This window comes from Orcinus orca, chromosome 20 (genome assembly GCF_937001465.1).
Source record: "Orcinus orca chromosome 20, mOrcOrc1.1, whole genome shotgun sequence".
Taxonomy (NCBI): Eukaryota; Metazoa; Chordata; class Mammalia; order Artiodactyla; family Delphinidae; genus Orcinus; species Orcinus orca.
Window position 1 is genome coordinate 55190687 of NC_064578.1, and position 20326 is coordinate 55211012.

Below are 20326 nucleotides of genomic sequence, written 5' to 3' on the forward strand. Positions count from 1 at the left end.
CGTAGAGTCTTTGTGTGACACTTTATTAGGAGAGATTTACACATTCCGAGCCTCTTAGGTCAAAGGATGACAAGAGGGTGACAGGAGCGCTGGGACCCTTAGATGGCTCAGATGGAACCTATGAGAACCATAGTCCAAAGGCCTGCACATATGCGCCTCAGCTTCTCCGTTCCAAGAGGGCTTTACTCCGTACTGGCCTACTGAGACAAGAATGGAAGCGACCAGAAAGAGGTCCCCCAATCCCAGAGCCTGCCCTGAAGCTCCTAACCCCACGCTGGAGCCAAAGAAGGGAAATTTGCCCAAGAAACCAGGTCGCCCATCGGCCCCTGCTGTTGGGGGAAAACGCAGCTCTCTCTGAATACCTGGCGCTGGGCAGGGACAAAGGGAGATTCTTGTCTGGACCATATCTTGATTTTTACAGGAGGCAAAACTGATCATCTGGGGCCCTCAGGGCGGAGGCTTTTCCAGGCGCGGTGCTGAGCTGGGGAAGCGGGAATCCTCTCCAGGCCCGCTGCCATATTCAGGACTCTTTCCGGGAAAGGAGACAGCAGCAGGCTTCACAGAATTCCCGGGCCGAAGCTTGGCGGCTGGACCGACGGCAGAGGGAGCGTCGTGACAGCTTACTCCTCCCGAAACTTTCCTGAGGCAAGGCTGGTGGCGGGGGGCGCGGTCTTCCGCCGGCTGGGGCTGCCCCCACCTAGAGCCAGCCCCAGCCCGAGGGCCACCAGGGCCAGGACGTGGATGCAGAAGTAGATGGAGGCCCAGTACCGCAGGGTTTCGCCCAGCGAGAGCAGCACAAAGCCCATGCACATGTAGTCATAGGCCCGCATCTTCAGGAACCAGTGCACCCAGTCCCAGGCTTTCTGGCCCCTGGGGCTGAGCCGCCCCCGAAAGGCCGACTCCAGCTGGCCCTCAGCTGCCAGGCATAGCGGGATGGTCAGGAAGCTCAGGTAGTAGCCAGGGTGCAGGCCGTGCCAGTAGGCGCTCAGTAACATGGTCCAGGCGCTCCTGGGGGAGGGGCTAGGAATCAGGACTCGGAGTGCAGGCCCCCTGCCCCCTTCCCTGAGACCCGGGGGCCCAGGCCCCCAGCCCCTCCTCCCTCAGGCCCGGGACTCTCTACTCGCTCCTCAGAAACCCCCTCCCAACACTACCTTCCCTCAGGACCCAGGAGTCAGGTCCCCAGCCACTTCCTCTTTGAGGATCCAGGAAGATAAATCATGACCCGTGAAGACTCAGAAATCTCCAGCCATGGTCCCTTCTCCTTAAGGACTCCAAATGCTATCCCCTGAAGACCCACAAATTTAGGCTCTGATCCCCACTTCCACAGAGAACCCACAAATCAGAGCAGGTTTGCCAAGGACTGTGGCCTGAGTTCCTGCCCATGGGCATCAAGTTTTCCCTCTGGTACATCAGGGTGTTAAAACTGCAAAAATAACCTAATGACAGAATGACACTGACCACCCTTTCCGGGGGGGTGGGGGCGGGGGGGAGGGCAGAGGGTGTAAGGGTCCATAAAAAGGTTGAATTTTCCCTGTTGCCAACAGGGAAGATCTTTTCCTCCTTCTCTTTTCTTAGGCCATTTCCTTGGAAAACCTGTTTGAGCATCTTTCCGTTATCCTTTGGATACAGATGGAAATCTCTGAAATGGTAAAGTAGGCCTCTAGAAAGTGTTACAGTCAGGAATGCTCTTCTCGAGGGCCTGGGAGCCATCTCTTTGAAGCCTAGGTGGGGAGGGAGATAGAGCCTGTCTCCCTGCAGCTCTGAGGGTTTATCCTAGGTACCAGCTCCGAGCTGTAAACACCTGCTGGTCATAGAGATAGGAGTTTCATTCTTCCTTCAGATAAAGACACTTAACTGGCACGGGTGGCTACCCCAATCACCAGGTGAACTTGGGATGAACATGAGAGCACGCAAAGCGCTTGTGGAGTCCTCCGACATGAGGACCAGTTACGGTGTCTCTTGAGAACACGCTACGTAAAGGGCTCTAAGTGGCGACGGAGAGGACAAAAAGGGTGAGATTTCCAGACAACTAATAAGGACCTACTGTATAGCATAGGGGATTCTACTCAGTACTCTGTAATGGCCTATTTGGGAAAAGAAGCTAAAAAAAGAGTGGATATATGTGTAACAGATTCACTTTGCGGTACACCTGAAACTAACACAACACTGTAAATCAACTATACCCCAATTAAAAAAAATAAAAATAAAAATAAAATGGATGGATGGATGAACTGTTAAAAAAAAAAAGGCTGAGCTTTTTTGGTAATCTTGGTAATCTCAGCAGTGGGTTACTTGAGCCATGCCTCGAAATCTGGTTTAATGCTTATTCAATAACTGTTGGGTTTTTTTTTCCTATTTTTTGGCCACGCCGCGAGACATGCAGGATAATAGTTCCCAGAACAGGGATCGAACCCACGCCCCCGGCAGTGGGAACACGGAGTCTTAACCACTGGAGCGCTGGGGAAGTCCACAAAACTGTTTTCTTTCTTTTCTACCTCTGGTGGAGAGAGAATGCTCTGGGTCGGCAGAACTGAAAGCAGTTGACGGTAGGACACACATCAACGCAAGCCCGGCATCTGTAACCTCCACGTGTGCACACCTGAGCTCTTGGCCGGTCCGCCACCTACTCTTCTCTCCCTGCTTCGCTGCCCCCCTGCCCCCCACAGTGAACACTCTCCAAAGAATCGTCTAGGCTCCCCCTTCCGTCCTCTCTTGAACCCTCTCCAATCCAGCTTTCACTTCAGCCCTCCACTCTCCTCCGGTCAAGGTTGCCAGGGGCTTCCTCCCATCACGCCCCACCCAGTGGTCACACTCGCCTTCAGCGCACTGAAGCTCCTGGCACCTGCAGACGCACAATCCCCTCCTCGTTCCTTCTCTCGGCTTCCTTCTGGGAATGAATACTTTGCCGATTGTCCCCCTATGTCACTGGCTGCATCTGTGCTGGCTCCTCCTCCTGGTCCCTAGTCTACACCAGGGTTTCTCAATCTTGGCACTACAGACACCTGGGGCAGGATCATTTCTCGGGGTGGGTGGGGAGTGGGGGGAGGTGGAGTGCTGTCCTGTGCAGCGCAGATTGTTTAAGCGCATCTCTGGCCTCCACCCACTAGATGCCAGTAGCACATCCCCATTATGACAAAAGCGTCTCCAGACATTGCCAATGCCCCCTGGGGGTGCAGCACAATTGCTCCCCCCCCATTGAGAATCCCTGGTCTAAACGAAGGCGCACTCTGTGCTTCGACCTGAGGCTCAGCCCCAGAGCTTTAAGCATCATCCACACCTGCTGACGCTCACGTGTCCACTTCTTACACCAACCCTTGCATTACGTACCAGAATCACACAACTAACTGCCTAGCCAACAACCCCGGCTGGGAATCTAAGTCACCTCAAAGTCAGGGAGACTAAGCCCAAGTCTAGCTTCCTCATCCTACCCACTCCTGAAACTTCCTTCTGCCCAGTTTCCCCTCCTCAGGAAACAGCCCTTCTGTGCCCTACCATCACGCACAACCCATCACCTGGGCATCGGGCTGTTTCCCACCTCCACCTCTCAAATGCATCCACCTCTAGGCCACTGGTCCCTACTCTAGGATACCATCAATGCCCACCGGGCCAGTCCCTGCTTTATCGCCTGATCCCCTCCCCCACCTCAGCCCGTTCCCACACAAGGTCGGAGCAGATCTTTAAATCACAAATCAGATCACACACCCCGGGAAGTCTAGCTCCAGAGGCACCATGACTGACTTCTTCATTGTAAGAACGTGTCATGATGTACCCTGACCTCCTCTGGTGACACTCGGCAGGCTGCCTAAGATCAGACCTCGGATCCTGGGTCTCTTCATCTGTAAAATGGGGATGATGAGAGCTCCTACTTCCTAAGGTTGTAAAGATAAGTTTATCTTATCTTTACAGAAAGTCTCCACTCAAGAAATATCAGATGAGCGAAGGAGAATACAAGCTAATCAGGCCTCACATTAAGTGCATTTCACACTTTATCTCACTTATTCCTCACATCAACCTATGAAACAGGTAACAGCCTTACCCCCATTTAAGAGTTGAGGAAACTGGGTTCGGGGGGGGGGATAAATTAGGAGTTTGGGATTAACATATATATACTACTATATAAAAAATAGATAACCAACCAGGACCTACTGTATAGCACAGGGAACTATACTAAATATTCTGTAGTACCCTATAAGGGAAAAGAATCTGAAAAAGAATAGATAGGCAACCACTGGTGGTCCAGTGATTAGGACTCCGCGCTTTCACTGCCAGGGCAGGGTTCAAATCCTGGTGGGGGAACTAAGATCCCACAAGCTGCTTAGTGAGACCAAAAAAAAAATAAAAGAATTAATATGTGTGTGTGTGTGTGTATATATATATATATATATATAACTGAATCACTTTGCTGTACACTTGAAACTAATACATCATTGTAAATCAACTATACTTCAATTTTAAAAAACTGGGGAAAAATGCATATATGGGGAGGGTGGGAGGGAGACGCAAGAGGGAAGAGATATGGGGATATATGTATATGTATAGCTGATTCACTTTGTTATACAGCAGAAACTAACACACCATTGTAAAGCAATAATACTTCAATAAAGATGTTAAGAAAAAAAAAGAAGAGGTAACTTTAAGAGCTAGGGGATTGTTAATTGTGTTTGATTTTGCTTTTGGGAAAGAGATTGCCTTTTCCTCTTTTATTTCTACAGTCCATGTTTGGGTGGGGCCCCTGCTCCCACAGTTTGTTTAAATTTTTATGTTTACTAGCCAGAAGTTACATAAAGGTTTACAAAGCAGAGTGATTATTTCAATGGCTTCCTCTCGCAGTATGCTGAAGCAATTTATCTTGCTGGGCTCCAAGTAAATGGCTGTTATCTCTTGAGGTTTAGTCAAGGGTAATTAAAGTAAGCATTTGGAATTTAAAAAAAAAAAAAGCATGTATGGGAATTCTTGAAATTAAAAAAGTTGAGGAAACAGGGGTCAACTAACTCCTTAAGGTTTCTTAGTAACTAGCAGGGTTAAGATTCCGGAAAGTCTAGCTACTGAGTCCACAGGACTGCGTTTGTGGAGCGGGGCTGACTTTAAGGAGGTAGAAACGGAAGCCCAGAGAGGAGGAAGAATTGACCCCGGAATAACGCAAATCAGAGCCAGAGCAAGGCTCAAGAAACTACAACTCCCATGACCCTCAGGGGTGGAGGCCCAGCGAGGGAAGACGCTGGCGACCCCAGGGGCAGCTGGGAGATGTACTTCTGTGCCGTCCTCCGAGACAGTTGGGCTCACCTGAAGACGTAGGAGCGCGCGGGCGCGCTCTTGTAGATGTACTGCGCCAGCCACCACTGCACCGTCATGTTCCAGTACCGCATGCCATCCCGCACGCGCACGCAGAAGTCTGTGCCATAGCAATCGATGTTGCGGATGGTCTCATAGTCGTACTCCGTGGAAGCCGCTTTCTCCGGACTGGGGGGGTGGGGGGGGGAGGATGAGGGTGGGGGACAGACATGCAGCTCAGCCAGGCCCCCTCCTGACTCTGGCTACTGTCCCAGCCCCGGATGCTAAGGAGGGGATCCTGGCCAGGCAACAGTTCTCTGGCTATCACGTTTGCTAGGGCAACAGGGGAGGGTAGCCGAGACTGAGCGTTTTTGGGAAGTGCACAGTTCATCAGCAATAGGGTTCTCCTCTTTGGTAAGGGGGCCTGCAACAGCCAGGAAAAGTCTGGAAGGGCCACGGTTGCTAAGCTATGAGTCCTTAGCAACCTGACCTGCCAATGGTCTCAGATGCTAGGGAAAGGCCATTCCTTAGCAACCAAGCTCAGCATATTCAGAGAAGCCTACAAGTAGTCCATCCTAAATTGTTGGACACTTCGGTTGTTAGGGAAGCAGCATCCCTAACAATGAGGTGGTCCGTGGTTGCTAGGGAGATGTTTTAGGCCCATCTGACACCTTGATGGTCTCTGTTGCTAGGGAAAGGGCATTCCTTAGCAACAAGGCCTATGATGTTTAGAAAAGCTTCCTGAAGGGGCCTTCTCTGGCTATTGGTCCCCAGGATTGTTCTATAAGGGTCATCTCCAGTAATACAGTGGTTCCTGGGTCACTGGTGCCAACCCCCCCCCCAGAAGTGGGGGATATCCTCGGCCCACCTGAACCGTTGGCAGCTTCCGATAATGGAAGGGGGGTATCCATTAGGGGCGGGGCCCAGAAGGTTTAGAAAAGCCTTCAATTCCTGCTTGGCATCTTCTGGGGGATACCTTCTCCTATGGCAGTGGCAGGAACTCTGCAGGGGGGCCACCTCCCCTGCAATGGGTGGCACTTTGTGACTACTAGGGGATTGCCCAACCCTTGTAAGAAGGAGTAGCTCAGAATTTACACCAAAGGGCTGCTTTCCCAGCCCCAGCCTGAAAGCTGACCATGACTGCTAGGGACAGAGGGACAGGCCATTCCTGGTTGCTAGGAGTGCCATTTCCCTAGTAACACAGGAGCAACATATCCTTAGCAACAAGGGTCTGTAGTTACTAGCTGTGTGACTTATCTAGTGATGAAGGAGCTGGGGGCTAGTTTTGCCAGCAACAAGGTTAATTGATAGTTACCAGGGGATTTCCTGGGCAACAGTAGGAAGGCGACTTGCAGTTGCTAGGAATGGTTTCCCCTCTGCTAGAGGACAGCAAGGTCAAGGATGCCATTTCCATAGAAAAAGAGGGCAACAGCAGGCTGTTATGTGACGACATCCCATGGGGAGGGGCGTGCTCGCTCCCAGCAACAAAGGGGCAGTTTAGGGGATGCCGTTTCCGTAGCAACAAAGAGCAGCTTTCTGGCAGGAAGGGGCAGTGCTGTTGCTAGGGAATGTTCTCCCTAGCAACAAAGGGCTACTCCTCACTGCCCAACGATGGCACCCTGAGCAACCAGGAACAACTGGGTTACTGGGGTGTCGCTTCCACGGCAACAGAGGGACAGCGTGTGATTGCTGTAACACCTTCCTTTTCCTAGCAACAGAGAGCAATTCACCATCCCAAGGGGGGACAAGCGCTAGCAACAGGGGGCAATCCGTACGTATCAGGACTACTGTTTCCTTAGGACAGGGGAAGGCGGGCTGTGGTGGCTGAGGGCGACACTCTGCTGACAACAGGTGGGAGACCTGCCCCCCCCTGCTCCCCGCTATCCTCCCTGCTAGGGGCAGGGCCAGCCCGCGGTGATTGGGCCTGCCGGGTCTTGGGACACCTCCCTCCCGCCGCCTGACCTGCTGGGGGGTGGGCATTGGAGGGTGGGGCCGCCCCCGGCCCGGGCTTTGGCGGCCACGGGGTAGGCCCCGAAGCCGGCGGCAATGCAGCCGCACTCGGCGGCAATCCAGGCCACGTAGAAGCGCATGCGGAAGGCGAAGAAGACGGGGATCATGTAGAAGAGGCGGGCGGGCAGCGGGCGGGCGTAGAAGGCGTCCTCACGCACGGCCTCCAGCGGGAACAGGTGGGAGGAGAGCAGGAAGAGCAGGCCGAAGAGCGGGGCCGGCCAGGCGCGCCGCAGCAGGGGCCGCAGGCTGGGCACGGCCCCGGGGAAGGGCTGCTCCAGCCAGTCCAGGTACGTGCGGTAGCGGAAGAACGGGCCTGCGGCGGGAGGCAGGGCAGCTGGTCAGACACGGTACACGTGGGGGGCGGGGAGAGCTCCAGTCTCGGGGCGGGGTTGGGGGACGGGGAAGATGGACCAGAGATTCGGGAGCTGAGGTGGACCAGGGAGAGAGGAAGGAGAGAGAGAAGCAGAGAGGGGAGTGGGGGTATGAAACCCAGAGAGAAAGGGACAAGGAAGCGGAGAAAGGGGAGGACAAGGGACTCGGCAGGAAATAAAGAGGGACAGACACTTATGGAAAGGGACACAGAGCCTGAGAATGAGGGGTATGGAGACACAGAGACAGATGGAGACAGACAGACCGGACCTGGAGGGATGGGGTTGGGGGTGAGCTGGGTATGAAGGAGTGACAGGAAGTGCAGCAGTGCATGTGCAGAGGAAGAGTGGTGTGAGAAGAAATGAGAGGGTGGCAGGGGCGGGACCCCTGGGGGATCTGATGAGGACTTTGAGTTTTGTTCTAAGCGCTAGGAAACCAGTATTGGCTCTCCCACCAGGGAAGTGCTGGATTATCATTATGCCTTTTCATGAGACCCCTCTGGCCACTGAGCAGGGAGGGGCTGCAGAGGGGCAGTGTTGGAAAAGAGGAGACTGTTGTTGGCCTAGGGAGGGAGCAGAGTGGGGTTAACAGAAGTGTTAAACGTCTTACACGTCACAGAAGACCACACACTGTATGATTCCACTTATAAATGTTCAGGATAGGCAGATATATAGAGATAGAAAGTCAATTAGTGGTTTCCAGGGAATGGGGGCAGACGGAGGTTTGAGAGACGACGGCTCTTTGTACAGGGTTTTGACGAAATTACATGGCAGTGATGGTTGCACAACTCTGTGAACAGACTAAAACCCAGCAAGCTGGATGTGGTTACAAGTAGGTGAATGTGGTAATCATAGCTCAATACAGTTGCTATGAAAATGAACACCTTCTAAGAGGTCAACATTAGTGAAAAATATTTTCTGAAACTAAAACTGGGATCATAACCTGTGAATGCTCGTTGCCCGGGCAGCAGAAATGTTAGGGTGATGTAGATCTTTCTCCTTTATCTCCTGTTTGCTCCCCAAAAGTTATAAGGAATCACTGAGGCTGAGAACAGTCTCTCTCTACTCTGGAGGGGCCCTGGGACCAGGCGGGAGAGTCAGACATGGACTCGGGCATAGATGCTCAACCTCAGAGCAGCAGATGCTGGAATGGAATGTGGGAACATGGAACAGGCACCAAACTCCAGGCAGAGGATGGAGACAGAGGGTGAGGAGCTGCGGAGGCGGGCCTGCGGGGCGGGCACGCTCACCTGTCATGATTCCCACATAGCAGTAGCTGTAGCTGAGCGTCTCCATCAGAGAGGGAACGTCAGGCAGCAGCCCCAGGCTGGGCCCCTTGCTGAAGCCTGAGGCCATTTCCTTCCTCTGGGCCACGTGCAGGTCCTGTACTTCACTGGCCAGACTCACCAGCTGGGAGGAAGGGGTGTAGGGAAGGACAGGTCAGACCCGGGCTTCCTCTCACCCACCTCCCTTTCACTACCTCTCCGGGCAGCCAACAGCTGCTGCAGCCCCGCGCAGATGGGCGCTGAGGCTCTACTCCACGGGCAGCTCTGGGCATCTAGTCGTGAGCAAGGGCTTCTTGGTGACTCTCGCAGGGCTCACTCCTGGACCCCTCTGTCTTTTTTCTCTGAGTTCCATCTTTCTGGGTTCTCCTGCAGTTTGTGACTTCAGATACCACCCACAGTGTAACCCGGTGGGACTTCTCCTCCAAGCCCCAAGCCTGGTCATCAAGCTGCCTCTAGGGAATTCCCTGGCGGTCCAGGGGTTAGGACGCCCGCTTTCACTGCTGGGGCCCAGGTTTGATGATCCCTGGTCGGGGAACTAAGATCCCACAAGCCATGTGGCGAGATCAAAAAAAAAAAAGAAAAAAGCTACCTCTTGTCATTAATACTTGGTATCTTCCAGGCACCTCGAATTGAACACATCCAAGGTAGAACACGGTATTAGCCTCTCCCCAAAGTGGGTCTTCTTCTAGTCTCTGCCATCAGCAAATACCACCACCATCCAATTAATTGCTTAGGCTGGAAACCTTCCTCACTCCCCGAATCGAATCCCTGAAGTCTCTGGAGTCTGTCCCTCTCGCTCTGCTTCCACCACTGGGCTGAATATGTTCGGGCTCCTTCTTCAGGTCTGCTCTCTACCCTTCTCCGCACAGACCCCAGGCCAGCTCAACTTCCACAGGCCTGTGTCTCCCAGCTTCCCCCTGGGTTTAGTTGGCACAGAGCCCCAGGCAGAGATGGAGGAAGGCAGGAGTGAGGCTTGGGTTTTTATTCCCTTGTATTGATAAGATCACCTTGGGCTGGCCGTGACCCTTGATAACCTTCTTGAACTGGGGGGCTCTACCCAAGTCTTTTTCCTTCCCAGCTCCACTGCCTGCCCCTCCTCTCGTGCCCTGGGGCCCAGGACCTCTCCCCATCCCGCCCTCAATTTCTCCTAAATGCCGGGCTTCCTGGTGGGGCCCTGACTGACCTCCCCACAGGCCTGCATCAAGCCACCACTGTTTGTCAGCTGGACTTTGATAAAAGAGTCCCACGTCACCCCATCTTGCCCTTTCTGCTTCAACTCGTGCAGCATCGGGAGGAAGGATGTTTAAACCTGTGAATCTGGTCACACCACCTCTTCTGGCAACAAATCAAAAAACCTCTTGCAGTGGATCTTGGGCCCTCACAGGAAGAAGTCGGGACCCCTCACCTTAGCCGACGGGGCCCTGCATGGTTTGGCCTGGGCTGCCTGTGCTCTTTCCCGCTCCTGATGGACGGTCCATGTGGCTCGTCCACTGCTGATGGGACTCAGCCTGCCCCCTTCCACACACGCTGGTCCCTATGTCCTGAAAGGCTCTTTCTCCAGCTCCCGCTGGGAACACAGGATGCTGAGGAAACCTCATTCACCACCTCACATGACCGTTCTGTTCACCGATACGTAGCACATAGTAGGAACGCACGACTTTACGTTCCCGCCGGGAGTGGGGCCTGGGAATCTGTGTTCACCCATCTTCCCAGGTCATGGAGAGCCGGACGTGGTGTCCTGGTTTTGTGTCCTTAACTAAGTGCTACCTCCCCAGAGCTGGCTGTCCTTTGCAAAATGGCTTGCTACAAAGATGCACTTTAGCTCAGCCACCACACGGCACCCACAGTTACGTAACTTTGGATACTTCTTTACCTCGGGGAAGAGCTGAGAGGTGAAGCCCCGCCCCCAGCGGGGTGTGTGGGAGAGACCATCCCCCTTCCTCTGCCTCCCACGGGAGTGGCTGGGAGGAGAAGGTAAAGTTGGGGTGGTTAACTGGCATACAGCGAGGGCTGGAGGGGAGTCTGACCTTCAGTGTCAGCAGCAGCTGGACGGCATTGGTGAAGGGTGTGGGAGTGGGCAGGCCCAGGAGGCTGAGCGCTCGGAAGAAGAGCAGATATGAGAAGGTCCAGGCTAGGGCCAGGGCGTGGCAGGAGCTGGGCAAAGGCAAGAGGCGTGCTGTGCTAGGTGCAGGGGTGCAGGACATCTTGCCTCAGCCGCCCCTAGATTCCAGCTACAAATCCTTCCCCACCTCCCCACCTTCAGAGACAGAAAATGAGGGGCGGGGGGTATGGAATGAGCACGACTGAAACAGCCACACAGAAATGCGCAGCAACAGAGAAGAAAATGAGAAGGGGGTTAAGAGAGGCTTCAGGGTGAAGACCCTTCAATCCTCCATTTTTTTCTGGGAGGGAGGGAGGGAGGGAGGAGGGAGGGAGAGGGAGAGAGGGGAGGTGGAGAGAGAAAGAGGGAGGGAGAAACAGAGAGAGAGAGAGAGAGAGAATACCAATACCAACGGTGGCAGGGCCAGCAGACTAGTAACGTCCTCCTCTCTCCTGAATCCACGACATGGATGTAAAGGACCAGGACAAACACACAGGGACAAAGACCCAGAAAAAGGCAGGAGAGGAAGAAAAACAGACCAGACAAATGACAGAGAATCTAGAGATAAACAAGAGACATCCGGAGATGGAGACAGAGAAAGACCCCAAGGGGAAACAGGTCGCTTCCTCCACCCCCTCCATCTCCCCCTCCTCCCCCCACCAAATCCTCACCAGGGCTGGGCCTGAATGAGCGCCCACGTCCCAAGGATGGTGACCAGAGAATGCAAAGTGTGGGGACCACAGGTGAACAAGGTGAGCCCTAGGCCCACAGCTGCTGCCCCCCATCTCTTCAGCCCAGGTCCTGCAGGGAGAAGGCACAGCATAAGCGTGGAACCTTACAGGGGTCCCCAGCCCGGCCCCCCCCCCCGTTTATTTTCCACTGGGGAGGGAACCTGACTCACCAGCCTTCTTAAAGAGGAAGCCGATGGGGATAGAGATAAGAAGAACCACTAGATATGTCCATTCTTCAGGCGACATGTTCTGGGGGAGGGGCAGAGGTTCCCAGTGAGAACCCAGGAGTCCGGGCCCCCAGCTCCTCCCCCTTCGAGGATTCAAGGATCCACACCCCCGAGTCCTACCCTCAGCTCCTCTCCTCTGACAACACAGGAATCCCGACCTCCAGGCCCTTCCTCCTTCGAGGATACAGGAAGCCACCCACAGAACCCCTCTTTTGAGAACGCAGGCCCCCAGCTCTCTTCTCCTTTGAGAACCCAGGAATCCAAACCTCCCGGCCCCCTCCTCCTCCGAGTATCCAGCAATCCAGCTCCTCTCTTCTTATCCCCCAGCCTCTCCCTCTTTGAGAACCCTTCTCTCCAAACCCCCTGCCCCTCTCCGAGAGGGCCTCAGAGGAGCCCAGGCCTCCAGCCTCCACCTCTTTCGGAGCTCCGGTTCCTTCTCCCGTCTGAAACCCAGAGAGCGGGCCCGCTCCCGAGCCCCACTCCCGTTGCGCGCACCAAGCGCGGGGTCAGATCCGCTCCGGGCAAAGCCACAGGCGGTTACGCCACCCGGGAGCTCGGCCGCGCTCCCGGCACCGCCCCCGCACCTCATCAGCCCGCCGATCCGCAGCGACCCCACACTGTCCAGACCCCTCCCGGTCTCCGGGGCGCCTCCGCACTCCGCGCCCAACGCACCCCGGCCCAGCGTGGCGGACCCACCTGGGCCCGCGGCTCCGCGCCGCCCGCCGGGCAGGAAGCAGCCGAGCAGTCCTGGCCCGCGGGCCACCGCGGGTCCGCCACGCCTACCCCGCCCAGCACGCCCCCGCGTCCCCAGCCTCTTTCGGGGCGCCGGCTGGGCTGCGCGGTCCGGGGCCGGGTGTGCAGCGCCCGGCAGGCTCCGGGCTGAGCAGGGAAGGAGCCCGGACTGGGCACAGGGAGCACGAGTCGGCAGCTGGACACCGACCCGGTTCTACCGAGCTGCGAGCACGCAAAGGGGCGGGGCTTCGGGCTCGGAAAGGGGTGGGGCCAGAAGCTTCGGGCACGGAGGGAAGCGACCGAACCTGGGAAAGAGGCGGGGCCTGGAGCTCAGCGTTCGGAATGAGGTGGAGCCTCCGCTTCAGGTTCCTTGGGACAGAGTCTGGAGGCGGTTTGGAGGCGGGGCCACAAGCTTCGGTTTTCTTCGGAGGTAGTCGATTACTGAAGGTCTCTGTTCGGATGTAGGCGGAGCCAAGAGCTTCGGCCGGATGTGGAGGGGCCACAGCGTCTGTTCCCTTCGGAGGTAGTCGGGTACAAGTCACCCTGGGTGGCTGAAAGGCGGAGTCTCATGTTTAGGAGGGAGGCGGAGCCACGGGTTTAGGCAACACGAAAGAGGCGGGGCTCAGGAGTATTCCAAGGGGGCGTGGCAAACAGCGTCCCGGCCTGAAGGGGGCGGGGCCCCGGGCCGTGGTGCCAAGGGGTCGGGTCCAGCGTAAGGAGCCTCCCATTTCCAAGTCCCGGAACCGAGGAGGGAGGTGCGCTTCGAGGGGCGGGCTCAAGGGGGTTTCACTTTAGGGGGAAGGCAGGGATACGGCCCTGCGGGGCGGGTCCCAGACTTCCCGCTCCGCTGAGGTGGCGGCATGACGAAATCGACGCAGGGGGTAGGCATGGGGGGGGGTGGAGGAAGCAGCGCGTGGCGCGCTACGTAAGGGGGTGGCTCCGCCGGGACTGCGAGCTGGTGTTTACGAGGTGACTAGCTGGTTCTATCAGAGGACTGTGCCACATTCTGAAGGGAGCGCTCACGAGTGGGGTGAGCCCGCCCGAACGGAGAACAGACGGCGGGTGTTCAGGGGACCGGGCTTCCGGCTGTGGGGTTCGAACGTGGGGCAGGAGCTCCAACTGGGGGAGCTCAGGCGGCCGGAGAGGGCGGGGCCTCAGGCTATGTGATTGACTGGAGCCGAGGACGCCCGAACGCTGAACCCCTTATGTTCGGGAGGGGGCGGTGCTGCGGTTCGGCTGAGCCGAGGACTCCCGAACTTACGGACCGGTCACGCTCGGGCGGGGGCGGGGCTTCGTATTCTAGGAGCCCGACTCAGCAAGGGGACCTGAGGCCGAACCCCGGGGGTTCGGAAAGGGGGGGAGCCAAGTCCCGAGCAACCCGAAGAGGGCGTGGCCTCAGCGGGGCTTTGGCCTCTGGAGGTCCCGACACCTGACGGGGACACCCGAAGGGCGACGCCGAAATGGATCTTTCGAAGGGGGCGTGGCCCGTGCTGGGGCAGGCTTTGCTCCGAGGCGCGTGGGCCGGCATGGCAGTGTTGGCCCAGACCAGAATGTTGACCGCGGGGTCCGAGACGCCCCAGCGGGGCCCCGCGGCTCGGTTCGGGGCGGGGCCTCGTCTCTGTCAGCCCCGGGGCCTGGCGGGATCGCCCGAGGGCGGAGTCCCGCGCCCAGGCGGCGGAGCCTGGCCCTCCCGCTCAGCAGGTGGCGAACGCGGCACTGAGCGAGGCTCCGACCCCCGAGACTCAGGGGCGGGGCTTCGCCGAGACCGTCACCCCCCTCCCCCGCCAGGCGGTGGGAGGCCTCCCCGCGGCGCGAATCGGGCGGCGAGAGAAGTACAGCTCTGTGGGTGACTGCTGTGCCCCTGGCCTCCCGCAGGAGGATGCTGGTGGTGGAGGTGGCGAACGGCCGCTCCCTGGTGTGGGGGGCCGAGGCGGTGCAGGCGCTGCGGGAGCGCCTGGGAGTAGGGGGCCGCACGGTCGGCGCCCTGCCCCGCGGACCCCGCCAGAACTCGCGCCTGGGCCTCCCGCTGCTGCTGATGCCCGAAGAGGCGCGGCTGCTGGCAGAGATCGGCGCGGTGACCCTAGTCAGCGCCCCGCGCCCGGATCCCCGCCAGCACAGCCTGGTAAGGGGGCAGGTTGGGGGCGCCTGCGGGAGAAGAGGCTGGGGACAACAGGTCCCTGAAGTGGGAGGGATCTAGGAGTCCTGGATTCTGGAATACTGTGAGAGTAGGATACTGGGATCCCCGGGTTCGCGCCCCGAGGTTGGGAGGCGCCAGGGAGTCAGGATTCCTAGCTTCCTAAGGCAGGGCATGCCTGAATCCTGAGATTACAGCTAAGTTTACTTCTCAGGCATTGGCATCCTTCAAGCGCCAGCAAGAACAAGGCTTCCAGGAGCAAAGTGCTCTGGCAGCTGAGGCCCGTGAGACCCGTCGTCAGGAGCTCCTAGAGAAGATTGCAGAGGGCCAGGCTGCGAAGAAGCAGAAGCTGGAACAGAAATCAGGGACCAGCGGGAGCCAGGAGGCCGGTGGGAACCAAGCTGCAGAAGAGAATGAGGCCAGTGCTGGCCAGGCTGCTGGAGAGCATGAGGAAGCGGGTGAAGGTGGGAGTTGGAGTCCAGGGACCAGGGGAAGGAGGGAAGAGATCTTTGGGAATTTTGGCAGGGAATCTAGGGCTGGTTCTCCCTGGGGCTGGGAAAACCTTGCCCCTTGGATTCACCAAACTCTCTTGGATCCCCCTCCCCCCCAGGCTCCTCCTCTCCCCAGCCAGGGCCTTCAAATGGGGTGGCTCCTTTGCCCAGGTCTGCTCTGCTCATCCAGCTGGCCACTGCTAGGCCTCGGCCCATCAAGGCTAGGCCCCTGGACTGGCGTGTCCAGTCCAAAGACTGGCCCCACGCTGGCCGTCCTGCCCACGAGCTTCGCTACAGCATCTACAGAGACCTGTGGGAGCGAGGCTTCTTCCTCAGTGCGGCTGGCAAGTTCGGGGGCGACTTCCTGGTCTATCCCGGTGAGTTTGTGTTGGGACCTCTGATTGCCACTCATTTCTTCACAATCCCACTACATTCTGCATTTTTCTTTTCTTTCTTTGGTTTCATTTTCTCAGCCTCTGAAACCATGGAAGGACAGGAAACACTTGGGAACCCGTGCTCATTTGAAGGGCAGTTTAGTAAATGAAAAAAGGGGGCAAAAAAGAAGAACAGCTCATAAAAAACATGTATAGTAAAAAGTAAATCATATTTTATACTGTTATGCAGTTACAGACAAATTATTTAAGTAGTCTTAAAAATTGTGGCTCTAGTGAAAGAATATGAAAAGAACTTAAAGTGGAGTACTAAGTAGCCAGAGAATCCTATCAAGCAAGTGGGGAAAAAGCTTGAAAGGAATTGCTCCAGCCCAAAGACAAATAGTTAATAGTTCTGGGAGGGAATCTGCATCAGGAATAGGTAAGGGGGACTTTTGATGAATCAGTTAATTTTTGAATTTATTGTGTAACTTAAAGGTTAAAAAAGAAGTGCAGAAAATCACTCTGTTTGTTCTCCTTAAGAACAAATAGAACTGCCTGATAAGTAGTCAGATCTTAGCCATTCATTGGAGACTGTCCACTAAGTTCCCTGCAGATGAGTTGACAGGCTTATTCTCTTCTCAGACTAAAATTTAACTGACTGATTTAGGAGCTGAGAACAGTTTCCCTGCCCCATTCTCTATAAGTAACCATGGTTTAATTACTTTGCTACTGTTTTTTGGGGATGATTTTTGTATGCTAAAAAAAAAAAAAAAGATTATTTTGGTTTTGCAAATGAATATTCAACTGACTAAACACACAAATGCTAATTTCTAGGTTTTTTCTAAGCTTTCAGTTCAATTTATAAAACTTAATTTTTTCAATCTACCAGATTTTAAGGGGACCATTAATTCATGTTTGATCCCATTTACAAAAGGAATTAAGTAGTTTCAAACATTATAAACTGCATTTTAAAATTTAATATATATATTTTTTAAGTTCTGCAGCTTTCTGGTTATGAATCTTGCCAATAACTTAAGTCTAATAAGTTATAACTGGGGTGATTTTTAAGTTTATATTCTTACACTGTTAATAGACTTACTAAAACTTCAGATTAAAATAAGTTTAAATCAATCATTCAATCACACATTTGAAACTAAACCACAAGGCTGACCTGTTACTTGTAATAGGTCAATATTTCTAAAACAATAAATACTCAATGTATCAAATATACATAAAATCTTTGTCTCCTGAAGATTAGTATTCAAGGTCTGAATCTCTTAAATACATATTTCTACGTCTAGCTCTAAATCTTCCGGAGGTTAAAAGATGCTAAGTTTCTTGGAAAACAATTTTGGGGTAACTTCTCAAGCATTTTGATGCTCCTTTCTCAGTTGACTGAGGTATCATAACAACCAGAGAGGTGCCTGGCTCCTTGAGAGGTTCTTGCTGGAAACCCAGCTGCCAGGGAGGGCCTTGATTTATAGTTGCTGTGACATCCCCTCAGATGGAAGGTCTTATAGCCTTGCTCTTTTATTTATTTATTTATTTCCCTCCGTTTTATTGAGACATAATTGACATACAGCACTCTATAAGTTTAAGGGGTACAACATAATGATTTGACTTATACACATCATGAAATGTTGACTACAGTAAGTTTAGTGAACATCCATCATTTCATACAGACACAAAATTAAAGAAATAGAAAAAAAAAAGTTTTTCCTTCTGATGAGAAGCCTTAGGATTTATTTGCTCTCTTAACAATGTTTATATATAATGAACAGCAGTGTTAATTATATTTATCCTGTTGTACATTACGTCCCTAGTACTTATTTATCTTATAACTGCAAGTTTGTACCTTTTGACTACCTTCATCCAATTCCCCCTCCCTCCATCCTCTGCTGCTGGTAACCACAAATCTGATCTTTTTCTATGTCTTTGTTTATTTTTGAAGTATAATTGACCTATGGTACTGTGTAAGTTCCTGGTATGCAATATCGTGATTTTATATTTCTATACATTTCAAAACGAGCACCATAAGTCTAGTTACCATTTGTCACCATACAAAGACATTACATAATTATTAACTATATTTCCCACACTGTACATTTCTTACCTGTGAGTCATTTATTCTGTAACTGAAAGTTTGAACTCCTTAATCTTCCTATTTCCTCCCCCAGCCCTCCTCCCCTCTGACAACCACCTGTTTCTTCTCTGTATCTATGACTCTGTTTTTGTTTAGTTATGTCTATTCATTTGTTTTGTTTTTTAGATTCCACATATAAATAAAATCATACAGTATTTGTCTTTTTCTAGTTTATTTCACTTAGCATAATACCCTCTATTATGCTGATAGAGGTCCATCCAAGTTGTCAAAAATCCCAAGATTTCATTCTTTTTTATGGCTGAGTAGTATTCCGTTGTATGTGTATATGTGTGCGTGTGTGTGCGTGTGTGTGTGTGTGTGTGTGTGTGTATAAATACCACATCTTCTTTATTCATTCATCTATTGATGGGCATTTAGGTTGCTTCCATATCTTGGCTATCGTAAATAATGCTGCATTAAACATAGAGGTGTGTGTATCTTTTCAAATTAGTGTTTTCATTTTTTTCAGATAAATACCCAGGAGTAGAATTGCTGGAAGCTTTGCTCTTTTAGATTTACGTTACCTGTTACTTAGTTTTCTGGAAAGTGCCCTACTCAGGGTCCTACTTTACTTGAAAGCATTCATCTAATCGGGGGGCAAACTATAGCCCCAGGTCAAATCCGGCCCACTGACTGGTTTTTTTTAAACAAAGTTTTATTGGAACACAGCCTTGTCCATTTGTTTACATATGCTCTGTGGCTGCTATGGTGCTAGAGTGGCAGATTTGAATGTTGGCAGCATGGCCCACAGAAACTGAAAATATTTACTCTCTGGCCCTTTTCAGAAGAATTTTGTTGACTCCTTTCTTCTATCTATTTTATTACGCCATCCTATTGTAAATTGTTTTCTTACTTCTTTTAGTCTGTTAGAGTCACTTCTCATTGGATATTTACATGATACCCTTTTGAGTTCCTCATGGCTTTGACTGACAACGATGTATTCAATTATTTGTTTTCATTTTTGTTTTTTTAAATAAGCTTATGCTATACATGTGTGTCAACTTGCCCCACCTCCAAGGTCCAGGGGTGTCTTTTAAAATACTGGTAGTGATAGCTGGAACCATCCCCATGTCCTCTGTGTGGACGTCCCAGTGTCTTCCAGCTCCCTGCCACTGGAAAGTGCTACCTGCCTCTCTCCTTCACCCAGGCGACCCGCTCCGTTTCCATGCTCACTACATCGCTCAGTGCTGGGCTCCCGGGGACCCCATCCCACTCCAGGACCTGGTTTCTGCTGGCCGCCTCGGCACCAGTGTCAGAAAGACACTGCTGCTTTGCTCTCCGCAGCCTGATGGTAAGGTGGTCTACACATCCCTGCAGTGGGCCAGCCTGCAGTGAACTCCAGAGACCTGTGGGCACGTGCCTGTGTCCTTGGCAAGAGCCTTTCTAGATGGTCCCAAGCTCATCTCCGAGTGGGAGGCTCGACCACCCTCCTGCCTCTCTCGGCAGTTAGTTTTTGATTCCAGATTTATAAACACTACATCCTTCTCATGTCCCTCCCTGATTCAAAGCACTTAGTGGCTGTGTTGTTTTTATAGTTACCTATTTCCAACTGTGAGTTTCTTGAGTGTGAAAGCTGATTCATCTCTGTTTCCTACAGGGCTTAGGTCCCAAAAGGTCTCAATAAACTTGTTGAATAAATGTGGAGTTTGTGATTTGAATCCTTATGACAGTCCTGGGAAATGTGGCCATTTGTGTCTGCTTGTACAGATGAGGAAAAGGCCTGGAGGCGGGGAAATGACTTGTCTGAGGTCACACATCTAGTAGGGAGCAGGGCTGGGATTTAAAACCTGGTCTTTCTTTTTTCTTTTTTAATTGATTGATTAATTTATTTATTTGGCTGCACTGCGCGTCTTGTGGGATCCTAGTTCCCCGACCAGGGATTGAACCCTGGGCCCTCAGCAGTGAAAGCGTGGAGTCCTAACTACTGGACCGCCGGGGGATTCCCAAACTTGGTCTTTCTGACACCGAATTTTGAGCTCTTCCACTGCACTAAGCTTCCTTTTGAAAACATTTTTACAAGACATTTCAGATGCATGCAAAGGCATAAATAAAAATAACACATGAAGAAAAGAAGGAAGCGAGTGTTGCAGTTTTAGGATAGCCATTTGGAGTACGGAGGGGAATGTCAGGGGTGGTCTTTTTCTTGCCTTGGGTGGTGTTATTCAGGTGTTTGGAGAATTACTTTTTTTTTTGCGGTACGTGGGCCTCTCTCTGTTGTGGCCTCTCCCGTTGCAGAGCACAGGCTCCGGACGTGTAGGCTCAGCGGCCATAGCTCACGGGCCCAGCCGCTCCGCGGCAATGTGGGATCTTCCCGGACCGGGGCACGAACCCGCGTCCCCTGCATCGGCAGGCAGACTCTCAACCACTGCGCCACCAGGGAAGCCCTGAGAATTACTTTTTATACCATACATTTGTATTCTAGATCCTCCTTTAAGTGTATGTTCTATTCCACAATTTT

General features: G+C 53.0%; 2 protein-coding genes across 12 annotated transcripts; one reads left to right on the forward strand and one right to left on the reverse strand.

Moving 5' to 3' along the window:
* Window positions 1–2: 2 nt before the first annotated feature.
* MBOAT7 (membrane bound O-acyltransferase domain containing 7) lies at window positions 3–12998 on the reverse strand. Of its 6 annotated transcripts, none has more exons than XM_033416355.2 (8): window positions 12579–12997; window positions 11938–12016; window positions 11708–11837; window positions 10963–11089; window positions 8900–9059; window positions 7234–7594; window positions 5284–5460; window positions 3–1008 (listed from the first exon to the last, which is right to left on the reverse strand). In XM_033416355.2, exons 2-8 carry the CDS (start codon window positions 12011–12013, stop codon window positions 621–623), a joined length of 1419 nt encoding a protein of 472 aa, XP_033272246.1. In that variant the 5' UTR covers window positions 12014–12016; window positions 12579–12997; the 3' UTR covers window positions 3–620. The 6 variants fall into 6 exon arrangements, with proteins under 6 accessions (XP_033272246.1, XP_004285722.1, XP_012394495.1 ...); XM_004285674.4 differs by having other exon boundaries at window positions 12691–12996; XM_012539041.3 differs by lacking the exon at window positions 12579–12997 and adding an exon at window positions 12408–12549.
* Window positions 12999–13199: 201 nt separating this feature from the next.
* On the forward strand, window positions 13200–19506 carry TSEN34 (tRNA splicing endonuclease subunit 34). 6 transcript variants are annotated; one of them, XM_033416361.2, is made up of 5 exons: window positions 13200–13249; window positions 14602–14848; window positions 15075–15324; window positions 15471–15728; window positions 18961–19506. In XM_033416361.2, the coding sequence occupies exons 1-5, from the start codon at window positions 13215–13217 to the stop codon at window positions 19155–19157; spliced, it is 987 nt and encodes a 328-aa protein (XP_033272252.1). In that variant the 5' UTR covers window positions 13200–13214; the 3' UTR covers window positions 19158–19506. The 6 variants fall into 6 exon arrangements, with proteins under 6 accessions (XP_033272252.1, XP_049559470.1, XP_049559472.1 ...); XM_049703513.1 differs by having other exon boundaries at window positions 19016–19506; XM_049703515.1 differs by lacking the exon at window positions 13200–13249 and adding an exon at window positions 13336–13481.
* The last annotated feature ends 820 nt before the right edge of the window (window positions 19507–20326 follow it).